General features: G+C 38.1%; 2 protein-coding genes across 2 annotated transcripts in view; one reads left to right on the top strand and one right to left on the bottom strand.

Moving 5' to 3' along the window:
- The first annotated feature begins 728 nt into the window (after positions 1-728).
- On the top strand, positions 729-8,729 carry LOC125042161. The gene is made up of 4 exons (XM_047637628.1): positions 729-996; positions 1,553-1,633; positions 1,786-1,885; positions 8,129-8,729. The coding sequence occupies exons 1-4, from the start codon at positions 864-866 to the stop codon at positions 8,148-8,150; spliced, it is 336 nt and encodes a 111-aa protein (XP_047493584.1). The 5' UTR covers positions 729-863; the 3' UTR covers positions 8,151-8,729.
- Positions 8,730-9,044: 315 nt separating this feature from the next.
- LOC125042160 (mini-chromosome maintenance complex-binding protein-like) overlaps positions 9,045-20,000 on the bottom strand; it is an 11,327-nt gene continuing 371 nt past the window's right edge. The window contains exons 2-13 of the mRNA XM_047637627.1: positions 17,820-17,905; positions 17,398-17,577; positions 17,090-17,191; positions 16,799-16,950; positions 16,464-16,632; positions 14,266-14,435; positions 13,462-13,675; positions 12,254-12,427; positions 11,631-11,872; positions 11,357-11,510; positions 10,772-10,857; positions 9,045-9,621 (exon numbers count right to left, since the gene is read on the bottom strand). Of these exons, the coding sequence (XP_047493583.1) occupies positions 9,513-9,621; positions 10,772-10,857; positions 11,357-11,510; positions 11,631-11,872; positions 12,254-12,427; positions 13,462-13,675; positions 14,266-14,435; positions 16,464-16,632; positions 16,799-16,950; positions 17,090-17,191; positions 17,398-17,577; positions 17,820-17,905 (1,838 nt within the window). The 3' untranslated portion in view covers positions 9,045-9,512. The remainder of the gene's footprint in view (positions 9,622-10,771; positions 10,858-11,356; positions 11,511-11,630; positions 11,873-12,253; positions 12,428-13,461; positions 13,676-14,265; positions 14,436-16,463; positions 16,633-16,798; positions 16,951-17,089; positions 17,192-17,397; positions 17,578-17,819; positions 17,906-20,000) is intronic.

The raw sequence follows: 20,000 nt of genomic DNA, 5'->3' as shown, positions 1-20,000 counted from the left end.
AATATATAGATATATATTCACATATATAAATAAATACAAACACACACGCACACACACACACATATATATATATATATTGTGACGGGTGTGCAAAGAAAGATACACACTACTCGCCCATACAGGGTAATTCCAGAAGAACGGGTCACGAATATGTATTACAGGATTCACTAATATAAATACAACAATTAATAAAAGTACACAAATTATACATATCACACACAAAATAAAGCAAGGCAATAAATAGTATAAATGTATCAACACAGTTACAAAATCTAAGTAAATGGCAAAGAGGTAAGGCCCTAATTATAATTATACAGACAAAATTATGCCTTTATATCTCATTCATTGTCATGTCCAACCGGCGGGACTTTTGACTTCGGCCGACCTTCTCCAGGTAGGATCGGGTCATTACTGGACCCTGTGAGAGAGAATTAATCAGTAGCTTGGCTGAGTATATAATTTATCTACACATATGTTTACATCGCTCTACCACGCTACCCAAGTCGTCCTCGACTTCCAAAGGAACTAAGTACAGTAAGGAAATTATATTTAGAAAATAGGAATCCATAATTAGAGGCTCCGTGAAAATCGGCACGGAAAGACGGCAACACCAAAGCAATAAATAGCTCGATTGACAGTCAAGCACACGCGGTTGCATAGCACTGATAAGCTTCGGGGTGAATGGGTGTGGCTTTCAGGGTTGACACATCTGGCTGAACTGCTGTTCTACATTCGTCTCCATATAACTGGAGTATAAGGATGTAGCGAATAGAGGTGTGGGAGGCGTAGGATTACCATGATATCAAAATTGAGTACTTTGAAAATAAGCGATAAACAAATGTGATGTTTTTGTAGCAACACCGATGCAGTTGCAGTATTATAGTGACCAGCAAGGCTTGATTATAGTATCAGACTTCGACACATATCACTTACTTGTATCACTTATTTTCTCTCTCAAGACTCGTACCGGGATGTGGCGACGGAGCGGGCCTAGTGGTAAGCACTCTCCGAAAGCACAGTGGGTTTGGAACAAATATTGTTTATGAAATTTTAATACTGTGTATCAGCATATCTTAGGTTGCCAGGTAGCACTCACCATTGTACATACACACATGTCGAACTCTTCTGATTTCCTAATATTACATAAGTAATCCTTACCAAAATAAATAAGAATATTGGGAACAAAGTAGGAAATTTGTATTTGACAGAAACACAACAGGTGACATGCTTGCAGCAAAAGGAAATCCATATGCATGCTATATAGGTTTCATGAGCTGTAAGGTGTAATGAAGTGTCATCTACAATTTGCATTTGCATGCGCCCTGCTGTTAAATGGATTTTATTTTTATTTTATTTAATTCCTCAGATATATAGCAAGACCCCAAGAGAACACAAATTCATTTTACACAGTGTAAAAGAACAACTATAGGTGTTTTTACACACAGTCTGTAAGGATATACTTTATTGTATATCCCTTTCATATATTGCCTCAGTATTAGATATGGTTATCTTATCTGTTGCGATTATTTATGAACAATTCCACTCATTTCAGCCAGTGACGCTATGGTTCAAGAGACAAAGAAACTGTTTATGGAAGAGCAGGTCATCTATAAATTTGAGTGTCAGCCAGTTGGTCAGTAGTCTTATCAACTTCAAAAGTATTATCAAGGTATCGAATACAATGTAACTAATAGAAGCAAAAATGTGTAAAATGCACCATGATGAATAGTTATTATGAAATAATGACTTGTAGGGATAGATCTCAATATCATTTTTATTTTTTAGTGGATACATATAACCAGAAGAGAGAGGCTGTGAAGAAGGAAGCCCAGCATGTCGCCGGTCTATGTTTATTCATAGACTACCGCCCTATTGCAGCTCACAAGTTAGTTACTTGTTAAACTATATTTTTCATAATTGTTCTTCTTATTTGATTAACCCATTCGCCCCGGATTTATGTTCTGTCCCCTGTAGTTTTTGGTGAATTTTGTTACATACAGATGGCTCCACATGTGCTCAGCCGGCAAGGAGTCTAGCAGTAGGCCCTAGTTACCGATCCTGATTTCCCCATTCCTTGAATTGGCGGGAAAATTAATACCATTGCTATCGATACTGTTATTATTGTTATTGATGTTATGATTATTAATTTGTTATTCAAATATTTTAGACAATTAAATGATACAAAAGATCCTTTCTTATAGTGAAAGAAAAGGATAAACAGGTGAGATAGGTAGTTTCTAATAACTGGCTATTTGGTGATTAAGAACTTTTAGAGCCATATATGTGTAAATACAATAAATAAACGTGTATTACAGCGAGCATGGCATGTATTCTTGCCACATGGGGCGAATGGGTTAATATGTTTAGGTTCCTTGTTTGTAGTGGGAGCCCTAATTTGTATACATTTCTCACCCTGTGAAGAATGCTATTAGATTAGTATGTATATGTTTGTAATGATGCTAAGAGTACATTTTTTTTTTTCATTCTTAAACGATCCCATGCAAGAGTAGTGGTAAGTGACAACTATAAAAGAGGTCCAGGTCAATTAATATAATGCTGCCGAGAACATATAATGTTCACTATAGTTTTTTTTGTGTGAAATGTGTTTACACATAGATGGCTCCACAAGTGGTCAGCCACCAAGGAGTCAGGCAGTAGACCTATGTGACCTCGCCTGATTTCCCATCTTGAATTTTCAGGGGGGGGGGGGGGGGGAATTCCTAATGCCGGATACGGCTATAGCCGTCACTCCCCCCCCCCCCCCACACACACACACTCGTGTATGGGAACCTATACCCGAACCTATACCCAGCAGTAATAAGTAAAAAGTGTGACGCAGGCATGTCTTTGGAGTCCGAGGCCTCTCGTTTTGTTCGGCATTATTGCTTCTGAGCTACCTTAGGTAAATTGCGTAGAGTCCTTTTGTAGACTTTGCTGCACTTTTCTAGTGCTTTGCCTGCACCTTCAACGCTTTACCTTTGCAGGTAACACGAGACTACAGTAAGCGCAGTCAAACCCGCAGCAGTCTTCTACACCAGGGTAGCACTTGCGGCCTTTAACACCTGGGTAGGAAGGCCCAGTAGTCTGGGGCGTCCCTTGGGCGCATTTTCACATTTGTTCTGAATTCCTTTCCTCTCTTCAGTGATTTTTCTGAGCCTGCCGGAGTTCCTTTGTGGGCTCCCGTCCTTCGCTTATGCAAATCTGACGGTAAGGTATCTTCCATATAACTCGATCTCCCTTTGATACTGGAGAACGCAGCCAGGCTTCCTCTGGGGAGGTAGAGGACGCATAATTGCCACATTCCCTTAGCTATTGCTGTTTGGTTGATTACTAATAGTCAAGGGTTATCTAGTCCCTTCAGGATAACGGGCACGGGCCCAGGGTACGGACTTGGTCTGGAACCCAGTCTGATTGGTTCCCCAGCTAACCCTTCTCCTTCTCAAGGAGGGGGGGACGACCCATTGCCACTCTACGGTCAACACGACGCTGAATAATGAACCCCTACCACTGACAAATGAACGACGAGTTTTTGCAATCGCCTCGGAGAATGCAAGGTATTTGGCTGTCAAGTGCGTGAATGAAAATCAATCGCTTTTGAATGTTAACCCCTTCATCATCAAGAAGCTCATTTATGGTCAAGTGGACGGCGTTTTTGATTTTGTCCGAAAATTGCGAGATAGTAGACTCCTTGTTGAAGTGCAGTTCATCTCCCAGGTTAATGATTAACTAAACTGACGTAGAGTCATGATTTGAAGGAACTATCCATGTTGGCCCAAATACCTGTATATGAGTAATCTTTTGCAAGAATTTGAGGACAATGGAAGAGTGAAATTCTTGAAAATATGGAGAACCAAAGCGTGGTAGACGTGAACTGTATGGCCAAGAAAGACGGGAATGTGCGAACGAAAACCGGATTGTGATTTTTACTTTTGCTTTTAGTTAAATTCCCGAGTATCTCAGATGGATATGAACGTGTCCTAGTGCGACCTTGTATTGAAAACCTATGCGCTGTAAAAAATCTGGACACACCTCATTACAATGCAACAACAAAAATACATATAAATTTACTTGTGGTAAATGTCCTGGGGCTCATGACATTACTGAATGTACTGAGAATACTTTCAAGTTTGCTAATTGTGGAGGTCCCCATCAATCTGGCTCTGCCGAGTGCAGCAGCTTGAAGAAGGAGACTGGAATATTTGCATGAGAGGGCATGATGTTAGTTACCATGAATATGAAAGCTGAAGGTTTGACCAGCAAACCCAATACTTCCTACGCTTCAGCAGCAACTAACAATTCCAAAGCAAACAGTATTAGTCAAGAACTAGCAGCTAAGGATAAAAAATTGCTGATCTGAAGAAAGCGGTTGACAAATAAATGTATCAAATTAAGGAATTAAATAATGCAATTAAACAAATTGCTGAATCAACCTAGAAAAAGCATGATCAAGAAGAGGATGATACCAAATCACAATCTGGATCATACCTTCTCGTCCAGGGGGCTCCTGCTTAGACTTCATCTAGTTTTTGGTCTGTTTCTCGAAACAGATAATTTTCTGAGGGTCTCCCTGGCAGCGAGACGCAGGACATGGAAGCTATTGCCTAAAAAAATATTTATAGGAGGCCCCTGGGTAGTGAGGGAGAGGAAGACGAACCTCCCTCCCAGAAAAAGAAAATTAGAACTGGCAGACAAGGTACTTCCAAACTCGATAAAACGTAATCTTTGCGTTAACCATTATACATTGGAACTGCCGAAATCTTAAAACAAGTAAATGACCTTAGATTACAAGCCTCGTTTTATGCTCCCGCTATTAGAGTTCTCTAAGAAACGCATTGAACTCACCTTGTTTCTGATGAGGTCTTTTTGCTAAAGAATTATCATCCGTGTCGGAAGGATTGAGAGTATAGAGGTGGATGCGGAGTCGCCACCAAAACCTCCCTTTCACTGAAAGTGCCCATTGATTATACTTTGGAGTTTTTCGCATGCAAGGTAAAAATCAATAACACGTAGCTAAACATGTTCAAGTTATTGTCCACCTGACGGTAGAGTAATGTTTTTTGCTCAGGATAGTCTGCTACAAAACAAACTAATATTAGGTGATTTTAATGTTCATCATACGTTATGGGGTTTCCTTTGGGCGGATGGTAGAGGTGAACAAGTAGTCAAGTTGATTAATGATTCTGATCTGGTCCTTCTGAACGATGGAGTCCGACGCGGGTGGACGATAATACCGGTACTTTGAGCTTTATTAATATATATCTGGTCTCTTCAACAATAGCAGCCAAGTTCCTATGTCACACCATTAACTTGCTGGGAAGCGATCACCTTATTTCTATTGAATACTCATGCAACACAACAAGAATGCTTTCAGAACCTAAATTCAGCGCAAAAAGATCAGACTGAGTCGCCTTCACAAGGAGCGTCAAGGAGATCACAGTCAAGACCTAACAGTGGATGAATTTATCCGAGACCTAGAAGCCTGTACAGGAACGTCCCCAGGCCCTAATAAGGTTCGATATGAGATGATAAAGCATCTTAATCATGATGCCATGATTAAGTTGCTAGAAGTGTACAGTCCAAACTCATGGAACCTCACCTACATCATTGCCATATTGAAAGGAGGGGGAAATCCCAGATCCGCCATCTTCTACGGTCCAAATGCTTGTGTAATACCATATAACGAATTGTTAACAGTAGGCTATTGCATTTTTCAAATTCCTGATATTTACTAGCTGACAAGCAGTGCGGCCTCCGAAAGGGACTGGAAAGTGGGGGGGTGGGTCGTGTTGGGGAGTAGGAGGAAGAGGTGTAGGGGGAAGATAAGTAGGAGGAGGATGGATATCGGCAGTCACTTTGAGTGTGGAGGATGCGGGAGTTGTGGAATTTGAGGGTGGATGAGGGGTTTCGGTGTCAATTTGGGACTCGAGCAGATAGTTTTGAATATGTTCAAGAGTTTCTGTACTGGAGTTGATTGGGGAGTTTCGTAAGACAAAGGTTTTCGTATGAGGGGGAGGAGACAGGTGTCTGAGGAGGAGGGGCAAAAGTAGGTGGAGGTGAGTGTGTGGTGAGAGAAGGGGTGGAAACGTTTAGCCTGTCTGCTGCGGATAGTTGGGGGGGGGGGGAGGTACTGGGGCTGCAGTAAAGATTGGATTGTCTGGATTTAGAAAGGGAAAAAAAATTGATTGAGGAAGGTAGGAGGTAGAAGTAGAGAAGTAAGATGTAGGAGGGATAGGTATATGGCAGGGTGAAGGAACATGTTGGGAGGGAGGGGGAGGGGTAGAGCGAGCGACATTACTGGAGTAGGGAGCAGGGTGAGACCAAGTCTGAATCTAAGAGTTGACACCTCAGACTCAACTTGTAGGTCGAGCAGCCCCTATAAAATACATTATGGGGCGCCACAGTTGGCACATGTGCGTGACTGTGCAGACAATTTGATCGGTTATGACCAGGTTGGGACACATAGAGGGCATCAGGCTGTAGAACGGCAGTGTTTGGCAGAATGTCCTAAACGCCAACAGTTTTGACATTGACGGAGAGGTTGATATGGTCATACAGGGAGGGATTCTCCATCAATGTAAACATTAAAGGGAAGGTCATGTCTACGGAAAGTAATTTTGGCAATGTTGGTGGGGTCTTACAACGACCTTTGGAGGAATGGAGTAGCACTGTACTGATATCACATAATCCGCAAGGCAGGCGAGTAAGTCTTCTCCACAATCTGACCAATTTTTGTATAGATAGGGCAGTTTGCTGGGGAGATAGAGACAGTTCCGGTACAAGTATTGACGGTTGGATGAGGTTCTGCAAGAACGAAGTTGTCAGAGAGATCATTAGTTTTGATAATGCTATAACTTGGTTTTCAGATGTAACTGTGACGAGACGGGAACGATCGGGTCGGCTACGAATAGAGACTTTGTCAACTTGTTTTTCGAGACATTGCTGGAGAAGGGTGTTGTCAGAGTAAGGAGCTGTGGGAGGGGTCACGAAAAAATCGGTCCTAAAATAGAGTATTTAAGATATTTGCAAAGATGGGGGTGGTAGAAGGACGGGGACGTGTGGTAGAGGGAGTAGTCTTGAGGGGGGTAGTATTACGGAGAAGTGGACAATAAGGCTGTAGAGTAGTAATAAGGGAGGATGGGGTGATTGATGAAGATGATTGTGGGGGTAGGGCTGTTGGGAGAGTAGGAATGTTTCCTGGAGATTGAGTGTTGACTTAGGTGAATAATGTACTAGTAGGCATTGAGGAGGGGGTAGTAGTTGCAGTGTTCAGAGTCGTGGTTAAAGGAGAACTGGGAGAGTTTGATTTGGTGGGGCTGTTTGAAGGGGAAAGCCTCATTGCCTCTAATAAGGTCAGTAATAGACTTTATACCCTTGTAAGGGTATAAAGTCTTTATTACTGGCCATGGTAAGCCTAGAGTATGTTGGGGAGAGAAACAGTCCACCCCTTTGGGTCCTCATGAAGGGTAAGGGCTAGACAACTAAAACAGGGGAATACCATGCCCATGGCTCCCTCAGGCCGTTCAGGACTGGCACAAAGTCAGCCTTTCATCCTTTAAGCAGAAGAGGTTGGAGAAGGGACGGAAACAAAAAGGCAGGAGGGAAAAAAGACTGTTCAAAATTAGTCGAGTCGAGGGCTGGGGCCCAAGGCAGGGGAGATCCCCAGCATTGGATCCCAGTCTTCGCCTCCTAAGCCCCACCCCCCCACCCCCCACGACAACAATGGGCAAAGGATTGTCGGGGAGAGGTATTTTTTTGTGAAAATCTGTGCATGGAACTGTGTGTTTAAGTCTGTGTGTGTGTGTAGGTTCATGTGTACGTGCAGAAATATGTGCATGAAAGTCTGTGTGTGTGTTCGTCTGTGTGAGGAGGAGGTGGTGGATGACCCAAGGCCTTTGACTCTCAGGAATGCACCTGATCCTCTCCTCTACCTGTTCCACTATTCCTCGTACGGAGCTAGACAAGGAGTACACGCCGCCAACAAGGCAGTGCACAACAGAGGATCATTCCATTTTCTCCTATCATTTGATCTGTAAAACAGAGCACCTGGCTCCATTTGCATACTGACTGTTTGTACATAGTTTCACTATCTTTTTTAACGGAAAATTAATTTTCTTGTATTCTTTCACAGATCCTCACGTCCCCCTTGGTGATGATTCCAATTGGGACTCCCAAGTTCGTGCCGCTGAATGACATGTTGATCGATCAGAATCTAGCAACACCCCCGGTACCTACTCCTTTGTCTGGAGGAAGAGGGAGAACGACCCATAGCGCTTCGACTTCACTGCAAGTCCTGGTGTCAAGGAGTACTCTGAAGAACTGGAAAAGTTTAATTCAGGAAAAGAAGAAGAAGAAGAAGAAGAAAAAAGTGAGAACCTGAAAATTTTCCTGTGGACCATTGTTGTAAGGGATTTTTTTTTTACTGATTAATTAAGGTTATCTAACACATTTGAGGACATGAGTTCCTGATTATTTGGCCATAACTTCCAACAAGGGCAATTTTCATATGAGGCCAAATCAAACAGAAGTGACAGCAGGCAGTGGTAAATTTTACTGTTGTTTACACTTCATAAAACAGAGATTTACTGGACAGGCTTCAGAGTGGATACACATCCTCCTAAAGAGAGGACTCTACAAATCCTTAAAACAATTAAGATGTGTGTCTACTTCTAAAAGTTGTGATTGATTATGTAACAAATTCATTTTCTAATAAGTAAATATTCATAAACACAGCAGGCATTCAATAATTTTTTTAGAAAAAACAGATATAAATGTAACTTAATTACATTCAAGAGGATACAAGTTTTGATCCTCTAGTGGTATTGTGACTACAGTAATAACAACCAGAAAAGGAAAACTGAAAGAAATTAATGATAAATACTTATTGTTTGGATCGATGTCTTTAGAATACACATGAATAACAAAGAACATGTTGCAATTTAATAATTTGTTATGGAAACAAAGGTTAAGGTGAAAAGTCAGATCTCTATACTCTCTCATGCTATTTTGCAGCAAAGTTCATCTTAAGGGTAATAAACTAATACTCATGAATTATTAGTCTTCAAGACATTTATAATAACAGCAGTTACTAAGTTACATGTTTATAATATAGACACTTTACATACAGTTTACAGAAAATAGAAAAACAAAAATCTAAGTTAAGATTTTCAGTGGGGAATGTTCAACATAAAAAAAAAAAACTTTCTTGGTCCAGAAACATATGGAAAATTTGAATATTTAATTTTTCTTTGCCAAACAAAAGCAACCTTCAAATTGCTCATTAAATACTGTATCACCTGCATGAGTAGGGTAGGGAAAAACTTCATCCTTACTGTTTATATAATATATGAGTTAATATTTACCCTCTTTTCATGAACAGATAAACAGTTTACAGGTATCATACTTGTTGAATCATAATAATTTTCATAATAATGTAAATATTCATTAAAAACTATATCAAATATCAAAATATACTTGTTTTAAGCTTACTATACATTTAAACTAGAAATTATATTTCACTGCGTTGGTGTGCGAACACGTAATTTACGTTCGTTCTCAAGAATCTTTGTACATTTCCACACATCAGCAGTGAGATGGTTTTCTCCACAGCTTACAGCAACAAGTCTGAAAAGAAAATTTAAGAATTTGAGATAGAGAAGTTTGTACTTCTGCTTGTCTACCCCCCCTACCACTGTCTTATTTTTTGTTTCACTAAAGTTAAATTTGGTTTATGGTATTTCAAGAACTTGATTTCACATTACAGAAATTGAATATAAATGCATATAAAGCAACAAAAATCTCTACCATACAAGACAATACAACATGCATTTAGTTGAATTCACATGTATCTAGATGTACAAATAATAAAGACAATGATACATCAGATGACAACTCTAATAGACTGTATGATGTATGGAGGAGGCCTGAGGAAGAGGAAAAGGATTCTTCAAACATATTTCATCATGACCTGGTTTGGGTTTGTACACTACCTTCACAATCCAGTATGCCTATTCTATCATATTCATACACAACAGTGTCCCTCCTACCCTCAGACTCACTCACTTGCACTCTCTCTCTCACTCTTATTCTTATTCTTATTATCTTTATTATCTTGATGTGGTGACTCACTAAATATGCGCTTGCAACCCAGTTCTGGGTCCCAACCTTGCCATAAAGTGCCAGAGTTACTACTTCACACTCACACTAAGTTCAATTCACAAGAAAAAAGAGGAAACATGACTATATGATTGGCTCTGGTAGAGGTCCTACTAAGGGAACTGGGGAATATGGATGGTGTTGTGGGAGTAGTTGGAGGGAACTTGCCAAACAACACTAGATATATCAGTGCCACAAGGCAAGGCAAGGCAAGGCAAGGCAAGGCAAGGCAAGAAAGAAAGAAAAAAGGAGGGGGGGGGGGACCAGTTTTTGACAGCCTATGCACAACTGTGGCAATTAAAACTGCCCACAGATGTCTTAGTAAGCCATAATAATGGTGAATAGAACTTTGGTGGTTAACCCATTCATGACAGTAACCCCCACTACCTTACTGAACCACAGAATGGGGTGTGCAAAGAGTCAGCTGCATTGGGGAAAAATAAGAAGCCCGGAAACCCTAAAATTACTCTGCTCTTTATGCTCTTAGTTGCAGTTTAAATGACTCTTTAGGTAATAGGGCTACAGAAAGGTTTAAAGCCTACGTGTGAGAGATTTCTCCTCTTCCTCCTCTTTTTGTTTCAGTTTGAAAAGAGACAACCAAAACACTCCATGCACTCACCTTGCCAGTATAAGTAGGTTGTGGAGGTCCTCTGCAGAAATACCATTGTCATTCTTCCGGCTGTCAACAAAATCATCCTGCACCATCTGAAGAATTTCAAGAGAAGAAATTTCAATTTCAATTTCAAGAGATTTCTTTTTTTTGGGGGGGAAAAAAATTTAGGACCACAACAAATACATTTCATATGACAATAGTATAAGATTCAATTCCTGTTAAGACTTTGCAATACATGGATGTTTAAGATATTAACAAATTCATATTGACTGCTTTACTTCTAAAAATATAATGGGTCCACACTGCCCTTTAAAATAATTAATGACTATGCCTTTCATCAAATAGGCATGTATCCTAATCATTGTGAAAAATACACGATCTTTGAGGAAGAAGAAATAAGCAACTTCCTAAAACACTTTCAGTTTTCAGTGAGAATAAAGAAAGTTACTCAATCAGGCAACTTTCACTGCAGCTATTTAATATCCACATGCTATTTCACTGCATAGCTTTTCCCTCTAAGCCATAGGAGGACCATTTTTAATTACCCCTGTCTTGTTCCTACTCTCCATCATCTTCAATCAGTAATCTTACCTTCTGCATATCTTCTGAGAGATCATAATTGGTAAGTCTGGCAACTGTTAGATATGACCGAATCCTCCTCAGAATGTCTGGTGTCAACTGTGCTTCGATGCAATTAAAAGCTGCAGAGACTTCTTTACTTGGCTGTAATCTAATCTCTGCATCACTGAAAATTATAAAATCAATGTAATTTTGCAGTTTTATAAAAAATACACTCTCTCAAAGAAACTTTACTTGTCTTAATAGAAATATTCAGAACCAATAATCAAAATCAAGATACACTAACCTATTGATCATTGCTCTTCCCTCTGAGAATATGAGGACTGGAATATTGGTAAACTGCTCCAGCTGGTGATACTGGAAGTCATAATCAACCTTCTGCCAGTTAATGGCATTGCCCAGAGCTGTCAAGTTCTGCACTCCTTGGGTATCCAACTGCCCAGCTGTCAGGGCTGTCTCATCCAGAACCAGGTGTGTGTGTTGACTCAGCTGTAGTAGGCCACTGATGAGACGATTTGACTGGTAGTCCTATGTGCAAAACAGAGGGGAAAAAAGGAATAAAGGTTAATGAGACATTATTGTTCTTGAGTCTTCCCAATAAAATATATTTGTGCAAATTCTCGGAATGTGTATCAAAAGTTCAAAAGTTCCCAGTTTACAAAAAACTAAAATGCCTGACTATACAAAAAGGCAAGGTACAGTAGAACAAGAAAATCAACAAAACTGTGATTCCTCAATAGAACACTCTAGGTAAAGAAATAACTTTAAATTTGTTGTCCATTAGAACCAACAAGTACAGAATATTTAAAGATCAAAGATATGAGTAGAAAATATATTTCAGACTTTACGGATTTTCCAAGTTTGTATTTTAGAAAAATGAAAATGCAAAAGTAGAATGGCATCACTTACCTTCTTTGGTATAAATTTAACCTTATTCATGTTGTTTAAGGTCATTGGGAAGAAATGCGACTGAGTAACAAACAAGCTAAGTAACTGGTACAGCTTGCTTGTGTACTTCTGCTCTTGGAGACTTTTGCTTATACCCGACACATTAACGCTGTACTTCCCTAATGCAATAACATCCTGCATAAATAGGGAGATGTGTTAAAAATGTCTGATTTTCCTAGAGGTAATATCAAACTTAGTAATTTAAGTAAAAATTTATTATTTTATGCAAAAATTATTAAACGCAGTCTTATATATACTAGTATTAAAAAATAAAATAAAAATCCATGTCCTGAAAACTTATGACATGACTACTTAACTCAAACCTGACAGGCATGGCATGTCCACTGTGATTTTACTTTATTAATTTCTTTTACACATTGACGGCTACACTTGTATGAAGTCACCAATGAGTCAATTACGAACACTGCCTGTCTCGCCTGTTTACCCTTTTTCTTGATTTTCGAAAATATTTTACGTTATCTTACTTTGCTGTTACTAATGTCTATAACATTATAGTAATTATAATATCTATAATAAAAATAAAACCATTGACATTCATAGCAATAGTAGAAAACAAAATTTCCCACCAATTCAAGGAAAGGTGAAATCAGGTAAGGTCTACTAATTGACTCCTTTGTGGCTAAGTACTTGCAGAACCATGTGCAGAGACATTTCACAGAACAATAAAAAATGAACACAGCATTTTTTATTGTAACGTCCACTGCAATTTTGGGAATTGTTTTTGCACAAAGATAACTCCACAAGTGTTCAGGCATTAACGAGGCAATTAGTAGCTTCCGTAACCTTACCTGATTTACCCTTTCAGGAAAATTGTCTTTTTTCTAATGTTGTTAGTATCAATACTGTTACTATCATTATTGATATTTTGATCATTATAATGTTATTAACAGTACTAATAGCAATATAGAATAAAAAGAATATTTCCAAAAATCAAGGAAAAGGATAAACAGTTGACATAGATAGGACTAGTAATGAGCTCCTAATTAACTAAACAATTATGGAGCCATCTATGTGTAAATACAATAAATATACTAAAATCACAGTAGACATCGCCTGTATGAACATGCCACCCCTACCAACACTGAGTTAAACTAATGATCACATTTCACATTTCTTGGAACAGACACCAGCATTTCACAATATCATACCTGTCTTAAGTATACAGATGAAACCAGGTGGCACACCATCATTTCAGCAGCAAGGGCATCTCCTAAGAAAGCCTCTTCAAGTATTTTCCGCAAAACTTCTCTTGTTTCCCTCATATCTTCTACTATTGTAGCATTGGTGTTGTCACTCTCCGTAACTTGGGCTGGAAGGAGTGGGTTTGTGTGGGCCATCTTGCGAGCAGTCAAAACATGTAGCCTGAAAATATTATGTATGTTCTTTAACCCAATGCCACCAGGAACTTGTAATGTTTACTAAAGTTTTTTTTTTGAGAAATACATGGATGGCTCCACAAGTGTCCAGGCACCAAGGAGTCAAGTAGTAGGCTGAGTGACCTCAATTGATTTCCATATTTTTTGAGTTCAGGGCTATAACTAGTGCTATTAATAGCTATGCTGTTATCATTATAATAGATATTGTAAACAAAATTATGCTATAAACATTACTAATGGCATTATAAAACAAAAGAATATTTCTAAAAGTTAAGGAAAAGGGTAAAATGGTGAAATGGGTAGTACTATTTGGTGACTAAGCACATATGGAGCCATCTCTGTGTAAAAACAATTTAAAAATTTTACTCACAGTGGGAATGGCATGTATGTACATGCCATCCCCAGCGGCATTAGGTTAACACTGAAAATCTTTAAATACAGACAATAGAGGATTTCTGTCTACAAAAATACTTTATCACTTTGTATGTCGTATGATATATCAAAACTGGGGAATTACAATAAAAAGTGAAGAATAAAAACCATTGAACAAAAATATACAAACAAAAACAAACTTACCTAGGAACAAGAGATGGAGGTGGGCATCTAGCAGCATCTTCTTCCACATCCATAAACTCCATCTCATTATTGTCATTGTCATCCTTCTTCCTTGCTAGTGAAGGGTCTACTGACAAGATTCCTACAATCTCAATGACATCATTCAGGGAAAAGCTGACATCATCATAAAGCTGTAAACAATAATAACAATATTAATAATAATAGAATCATTCATGAATGTCAAGTTACAATAAGCTAAAACTAAAACAGACTTTTTAAACATTTGTTTATGCATTTATCATGTGGTAAAAGAACAACCACCACCTTTGACACTCATTATCAACACCATCAAGATGATATATCACTGCAAGGATGGTGTTTTTAAATAACAGGTTTTCATAAACACGCCTACATATACAATAGGGGCAGTTTCACTAATATTTGAAACAATTATTTAAATATACTTTGGACACAATATAAAACAAGAACAAATCATGACACAAGTTACATATCTATTAATTTATTTTCTCTCTATCTTTCTAGATATAGATTCTAGCCATTCTCTATAATGAGGAAGTGTGCTTTTTGGGACTACTTTTTAAAATTAATTTTCATTCTTGCCAATAGAGTATCTCACGCTTCTTATTATTATCATTACTTATTAACTTGTCCAACATTTGTGGAAAGAAAGAATGAAAGAAAGAAAAGGAAACAAATATATATTCTCCCCACCCTTTTTATGTGATGTATTATTGACACCTGACCAAAACAACAACAAAATTTAATTTTTCTTTCATATGTACACACAGCTGGCCAAATAAATTTGCTGCCACCCAAAAATTATTGAGCTGGGATTTTATCTGGTAACACTACAGTGCATTCAGATAAAACAATATATGCCCTGTTGTTAAAAACAGAAAAGGAAAAGGAAAAGAAAAAGAAAAAAGAAAAAAGAAAAAAGAAAAAAGAAAAAAGAAAAAAGAAAAAAATAAAAAAAAGGAAAAAGAAATATCTAAATATAAGTGGCAAAGTTTGCTTAGACTTTTTAACAAGTTAAATTTACTTAACAACATTGTTATACATGAATGAACTAGTATTAACCCAATGTCAGCAGGGTTATTTACTGTCCCCTTAAGATTTTGGTGAGTTTTGTTACATACAGTTGGCCCTAGTAACCGATCCTGATTTCCCCATTCCTTGAATTGGTGGGAATATGCATTTTTCTTTCCAATACTACTACAATACTACTGACATTGTTATCATTCTTATTGATATTATGAGTACTAAATTGTTATCAAAATATCAATAACATCAGACAATAAATTAATAGAAGTGAATCTTTCAAAAAATGAATGAAAGGGGTCAACAGATGAGATAAGTAAGACTAATAGCGGACTCCTTGCTGATTAAGTACTAGTGGAGCCACCTATATGTAAAGTCGATAGATAAAACGTTTATTACAGTGGGCATGGCATTGTCGTCTTGCTACCCGTGCTCATTGGTTTAAGATGAAATCCTAGCTTGATAACTTTAGGGCTGCTGCTAATTTATTCTGTCAACTGTTTATATCAAAGGAACATGGAACATTTAATATGATATAATATAATAAAATAATAATAAATTATATTGGAATATTTGTTATGAAACACTATAACAAATCTTTATCTATCCAATTATATATTTATCCCCCCCCCCCCTCCTATTTTTGTCTAAACATTTGTGTGTGTGTGTGTGTGTGTGTGTGTGTGTGTGTGTGTGTGTGTGTGTGTGTGTGTGTGTGTAAAATGATGGCAGTAGAAGGGATTGCTTTTAATGGCTTGTGTCCAATTTTATAAAGTTCAATAGCAAGTGTGTGCATAAATAGAGGAGCGACTGTATACATACTGCATGTTATACCATTTATATAGGTCTATGTTGATATTTAACCAAGTACAATTTGTACATATTTGAAGTACATATTGTACTTTACCTCTCATGTGGCAATTTATGCTTGTGCGTGCAACATATAAAGTAACTTTTTTCCATTCTTTTCCTTGCTAAGAATGAAAGTATGTATGAGATGTGAATACTATTAAAAGCTTCTCAGGCTTTTGAGAACATTTTCATTTACATAAATGTCCCCTTCACCAATCAGAGTAAAGTATGTTTGCATGGTAGGCCACTATCTACAGCAGGTTAACCTTAGAAAAAAATGCAAAAGTACTAAACCACTCAGTCACCTTCACTAAACATGGAGTTCCTTTCATGCCTGGTATGGGGAAATTGAGGTCAGGGGTTCCATTACTTGTAGATGCAGGAGTGCCACTGCTTGTTCCAGCTCCATTAGCTGATGCATTTCCAATATCTGTCCTGAATCGTTTGTTCTCTCCAGGTTCTGCAGTCTCCATACTAAAATAACAGATTCAAAAATTAACAATGACATCAAAGAAAACAGAAAAAAAAACTAAATTAGAAAGAATTGCAATTCAGTGAAAATAAAAAATTAAGGGCTTAAGAATGCCTTTATAACTCAGACACCTTCTGAATTCTAGATACTTTCATATCTGCTTATCACCTTGTTCCTTCTGCAGTCTGTTGCCTTGCGCCTCCCCCTATGCTGGTATCTTCCTGCTCATCTTCTGCCTCTTCACAAACACTTCGCTTGGTCCTTCCACATGAACTGGATGTGCTTGCTTCACTCAAACATGGGTTCATCTCACTATAAACCTGAAATTATTCCAACAGTGAATGAGTACTATCTCCTTTTTGTATCTAATGCCCATTTTTTTCTCCAAATTGTTCAAAAGACAATAAATTCATATGTGCCATATTTCTAAATTCTGAGTATGAGTACAGAAATACTTACCTCCTTGACCCAAGAATTCTCCCCTGGTGTTGGTATACAGTAGTAGGTGAGACGATCTCCTGTCTGGCAGTTATCTGAATCCCTGACTAACTCTTCATCAGGCTGTTGAAGTTGATTTGTCATAATGTGGTTTGTTTATATAGCGCTTAATTACTCAGACTATGTAATCAAATTCATAAATGATCAAGTAGAAAGAGCACTAAAATCTCAATTGGGAAAAAGAAGAAGAAATAGTTGAAAAATGCTGATTTATATTGTTTTTCACCTCTAAAATGCTTAGTTCAAAATCCACACTTTTCTTCACTCACCCCACATTCAGCGATGTCCTTGTAACGCCCAGGTCGCACCTTTAAGGTCCCTGTCTTATCGCGTACTTCGTAGGTGTCTAAGAAGAACTCATTGTCGTACATGTCCTGCACCATGCCCCTGTAGCGGACTACCTGGTTTGGTCTCAGGTGGTGGAGTGGAGTTTCATTCAGCCAAGGAATCTGTTATAAAATGTGAATTTCAATTCTTTAGGTCAATACTCTTACTTTCTCTCTCTTAGTTCACCACAACAAGAAAAACAGTGTATCTATTAGCTTCTCTGCAGCTTTTCTTAGAAGTATATGAAAACCAATGAAATGCACCATGGACTAAGATGTGATTTTCACTATTTCAAACAAAAGCTTTTTATAAAAAAAATTCCTACTTTCTACAATCACTTAATACCAATTTAAACATAGCCTACCCTTTTCAGCACCGACGGATTATCGATTTCCTGAGTGAAAAATTCACGTGCCCTTTCCTTCCAGGATCCACTTGGCCCACACTCATCTGGAAAGAGTAAATACTGAAGACAACTGATATACATAGAAAATGCACATACATTTATAGCTTTTTACTCCTTTTTTTTGCCTTCCCACTCAAAATAAAAATAAAAAACCTGCCTGATTCTTTTATTCCTTTTTACTCTGAGAGGGTGTCTCACTTTGATTCCCTCCCCTACTACCTCTCTTGATCTTGATCTTCCATACATATATAATTAAGTATTTTAGGCTTTCCCAATATATAAGACCTGCAACTCTTTGAACCTGTCGTAGCAATATCATACATGTTTTTTTTTTGTGAAATTTGGATTCCATACTTGGCACTCAGATTACAATCTTGGAATTCCCAGTGGGTGTTCACTCATAGCTATCAGTGATTAATTTTTCTTATTTTAGAATTCAGGTGGTCAAGGAGGATGTAATAGGGAACCATCATATCCTCCTCGAAAGAACCATTATTACCTTAATATATTCATCTGAGGTACTGTGACTATCAATTCAGGCTTACATTTCTCAAAATACTTACAGCTACACGTGGTGAAAAAAGCCTAGTATACTCTATGCAATCATTTATATTTCTTAAGTTGTTTTTAATTCTTTATCTCTAATACACCTCAAGGATGTGAACAAGAACTTTGCCTTGAATGCTGAACAGTGTAATGCCTCAGTAATGGCTGCAGTTCCAGTGAACCCCTTTCCTGTTCCAGAGATGCATGACCACACCCCTTACCAGGTCTAGGGAAATGATACCAGTTCTAGCTAGCAGCTAGGACAGCATGCAAACCCTGTACCACAGGATCACACAGGATTCTTCCACAATTTGGTAGGGATACCACAGATATCCTTTGTTTTATACCCCTCAGATTAGAGATCATGACACTAACTTCAGTTAGGGTAGGAAGTTCCTCACTGATGGGTGAGACCAGCACTGGGATCAGTGCAGCACTTGTGTCCAGGCTGACTGTTGGTGGATAAACCAACAGTTGCTCAAAGTACTGTAAGGAGGGACTGGATATGGGTTTTGACCTGTTCTGCAAGATTCCTGATGTAATCTACTGTTCCTTGTTCAGGTCCTAGAAATTGATGCAAGTTCCAATATACACACATCTGTGGCTTCCTGTGTATGGTCATTTTTAGTTTCACACAGCCTTCCAAGCTTGCAATTATTATTTATTGTTTCAATTATTCACTGTAATATGTGTATCTGTTGTTTTCCACTGCAAATGATATAAGTGAAAGTACTGGTAATCGTTTACAAAGTCCCTATTACTCCAGCCTTCCTAACCTGTTGGCTTTACCCCCACACCCTCACCCTATCACTGAGGACTTACTCTATACGCAACATTTGTCACGGCCTATTTTCTTTATTTCTAATGTTGTGGTTATTGTGTGTGTGTTTTTTTTTTTTTGTCTTTGTATATTATTTCATGTACCAGTGTGTTTTTTTTTCCATTTTTTATGACAGTGTCATTATGTAAATTATAGCAAAGTATTTAGTGCTGCACAACTTTGCTAGGTAATTTTCATGTCATTAAATCTATTCAACAATCTGTGATGGCATGCTGATAGGAAGGTTGATGGGGGGCTCTGGCTTCCAACACCTCAGACGACACGGAAAGAGGGACCTGATACTTAGGCAATGAGCAACCTTTATGTGCCCCTTTTCCTTTATTTGAGGCATTACTATTCGTGTCTGCAGATTATTCCTTGGACTGACGACTGCAATTTTTTTTCCTCTACAAACATATCTTCAATTTGCTCTGTCTTAGTGCATGCATACCGTTAAGATTAATCATCTCCTATTGCTAAGGAAAATACCATCAAGTTGTGTCTTAATTTTGAATTTTTATTTCAGGCTCTTTGACACTGGTGTGTCTGATAACTTTGTTATTTTTAGTTGCGAAGGAAGCTCACAGAAGATGCGTTTCTTAGATTTAATTGCTCTATCACATGCATCCTAGAGAGGATAGAGATGAGTGAAAGCAGAGTGAGAAATGTTGGCAATAATAATTAACTGAAATGGAACTTGACTATTCAGCCAATCACTCAAGTGTATCTTCTCCTTATTAGAAAAAAAGGAATATAGGTAATGTTAGGCTTAG

The sequence above is a fragment of the Penaeus chinensis genome, chromosome 31, assembly GCF_019202785.1.
Source record: "Penaeus chinensis breed Huanghai No. 1 chromosome 31, ASM1920278v2, whole genome shotgun sequence".
Classification (NCBI taxonomy): Eukaryota; Metazoa; Arthropoda; class Malacostraca; order Decapoda; family Penaeidae; genus Penaeus; species Penaeus chinensis.
The sequence above is the reverse complement of the archived record's forward strand: the minus strand, read 5'-3'. Positions and strand labels throughout refer to the sequence as shown.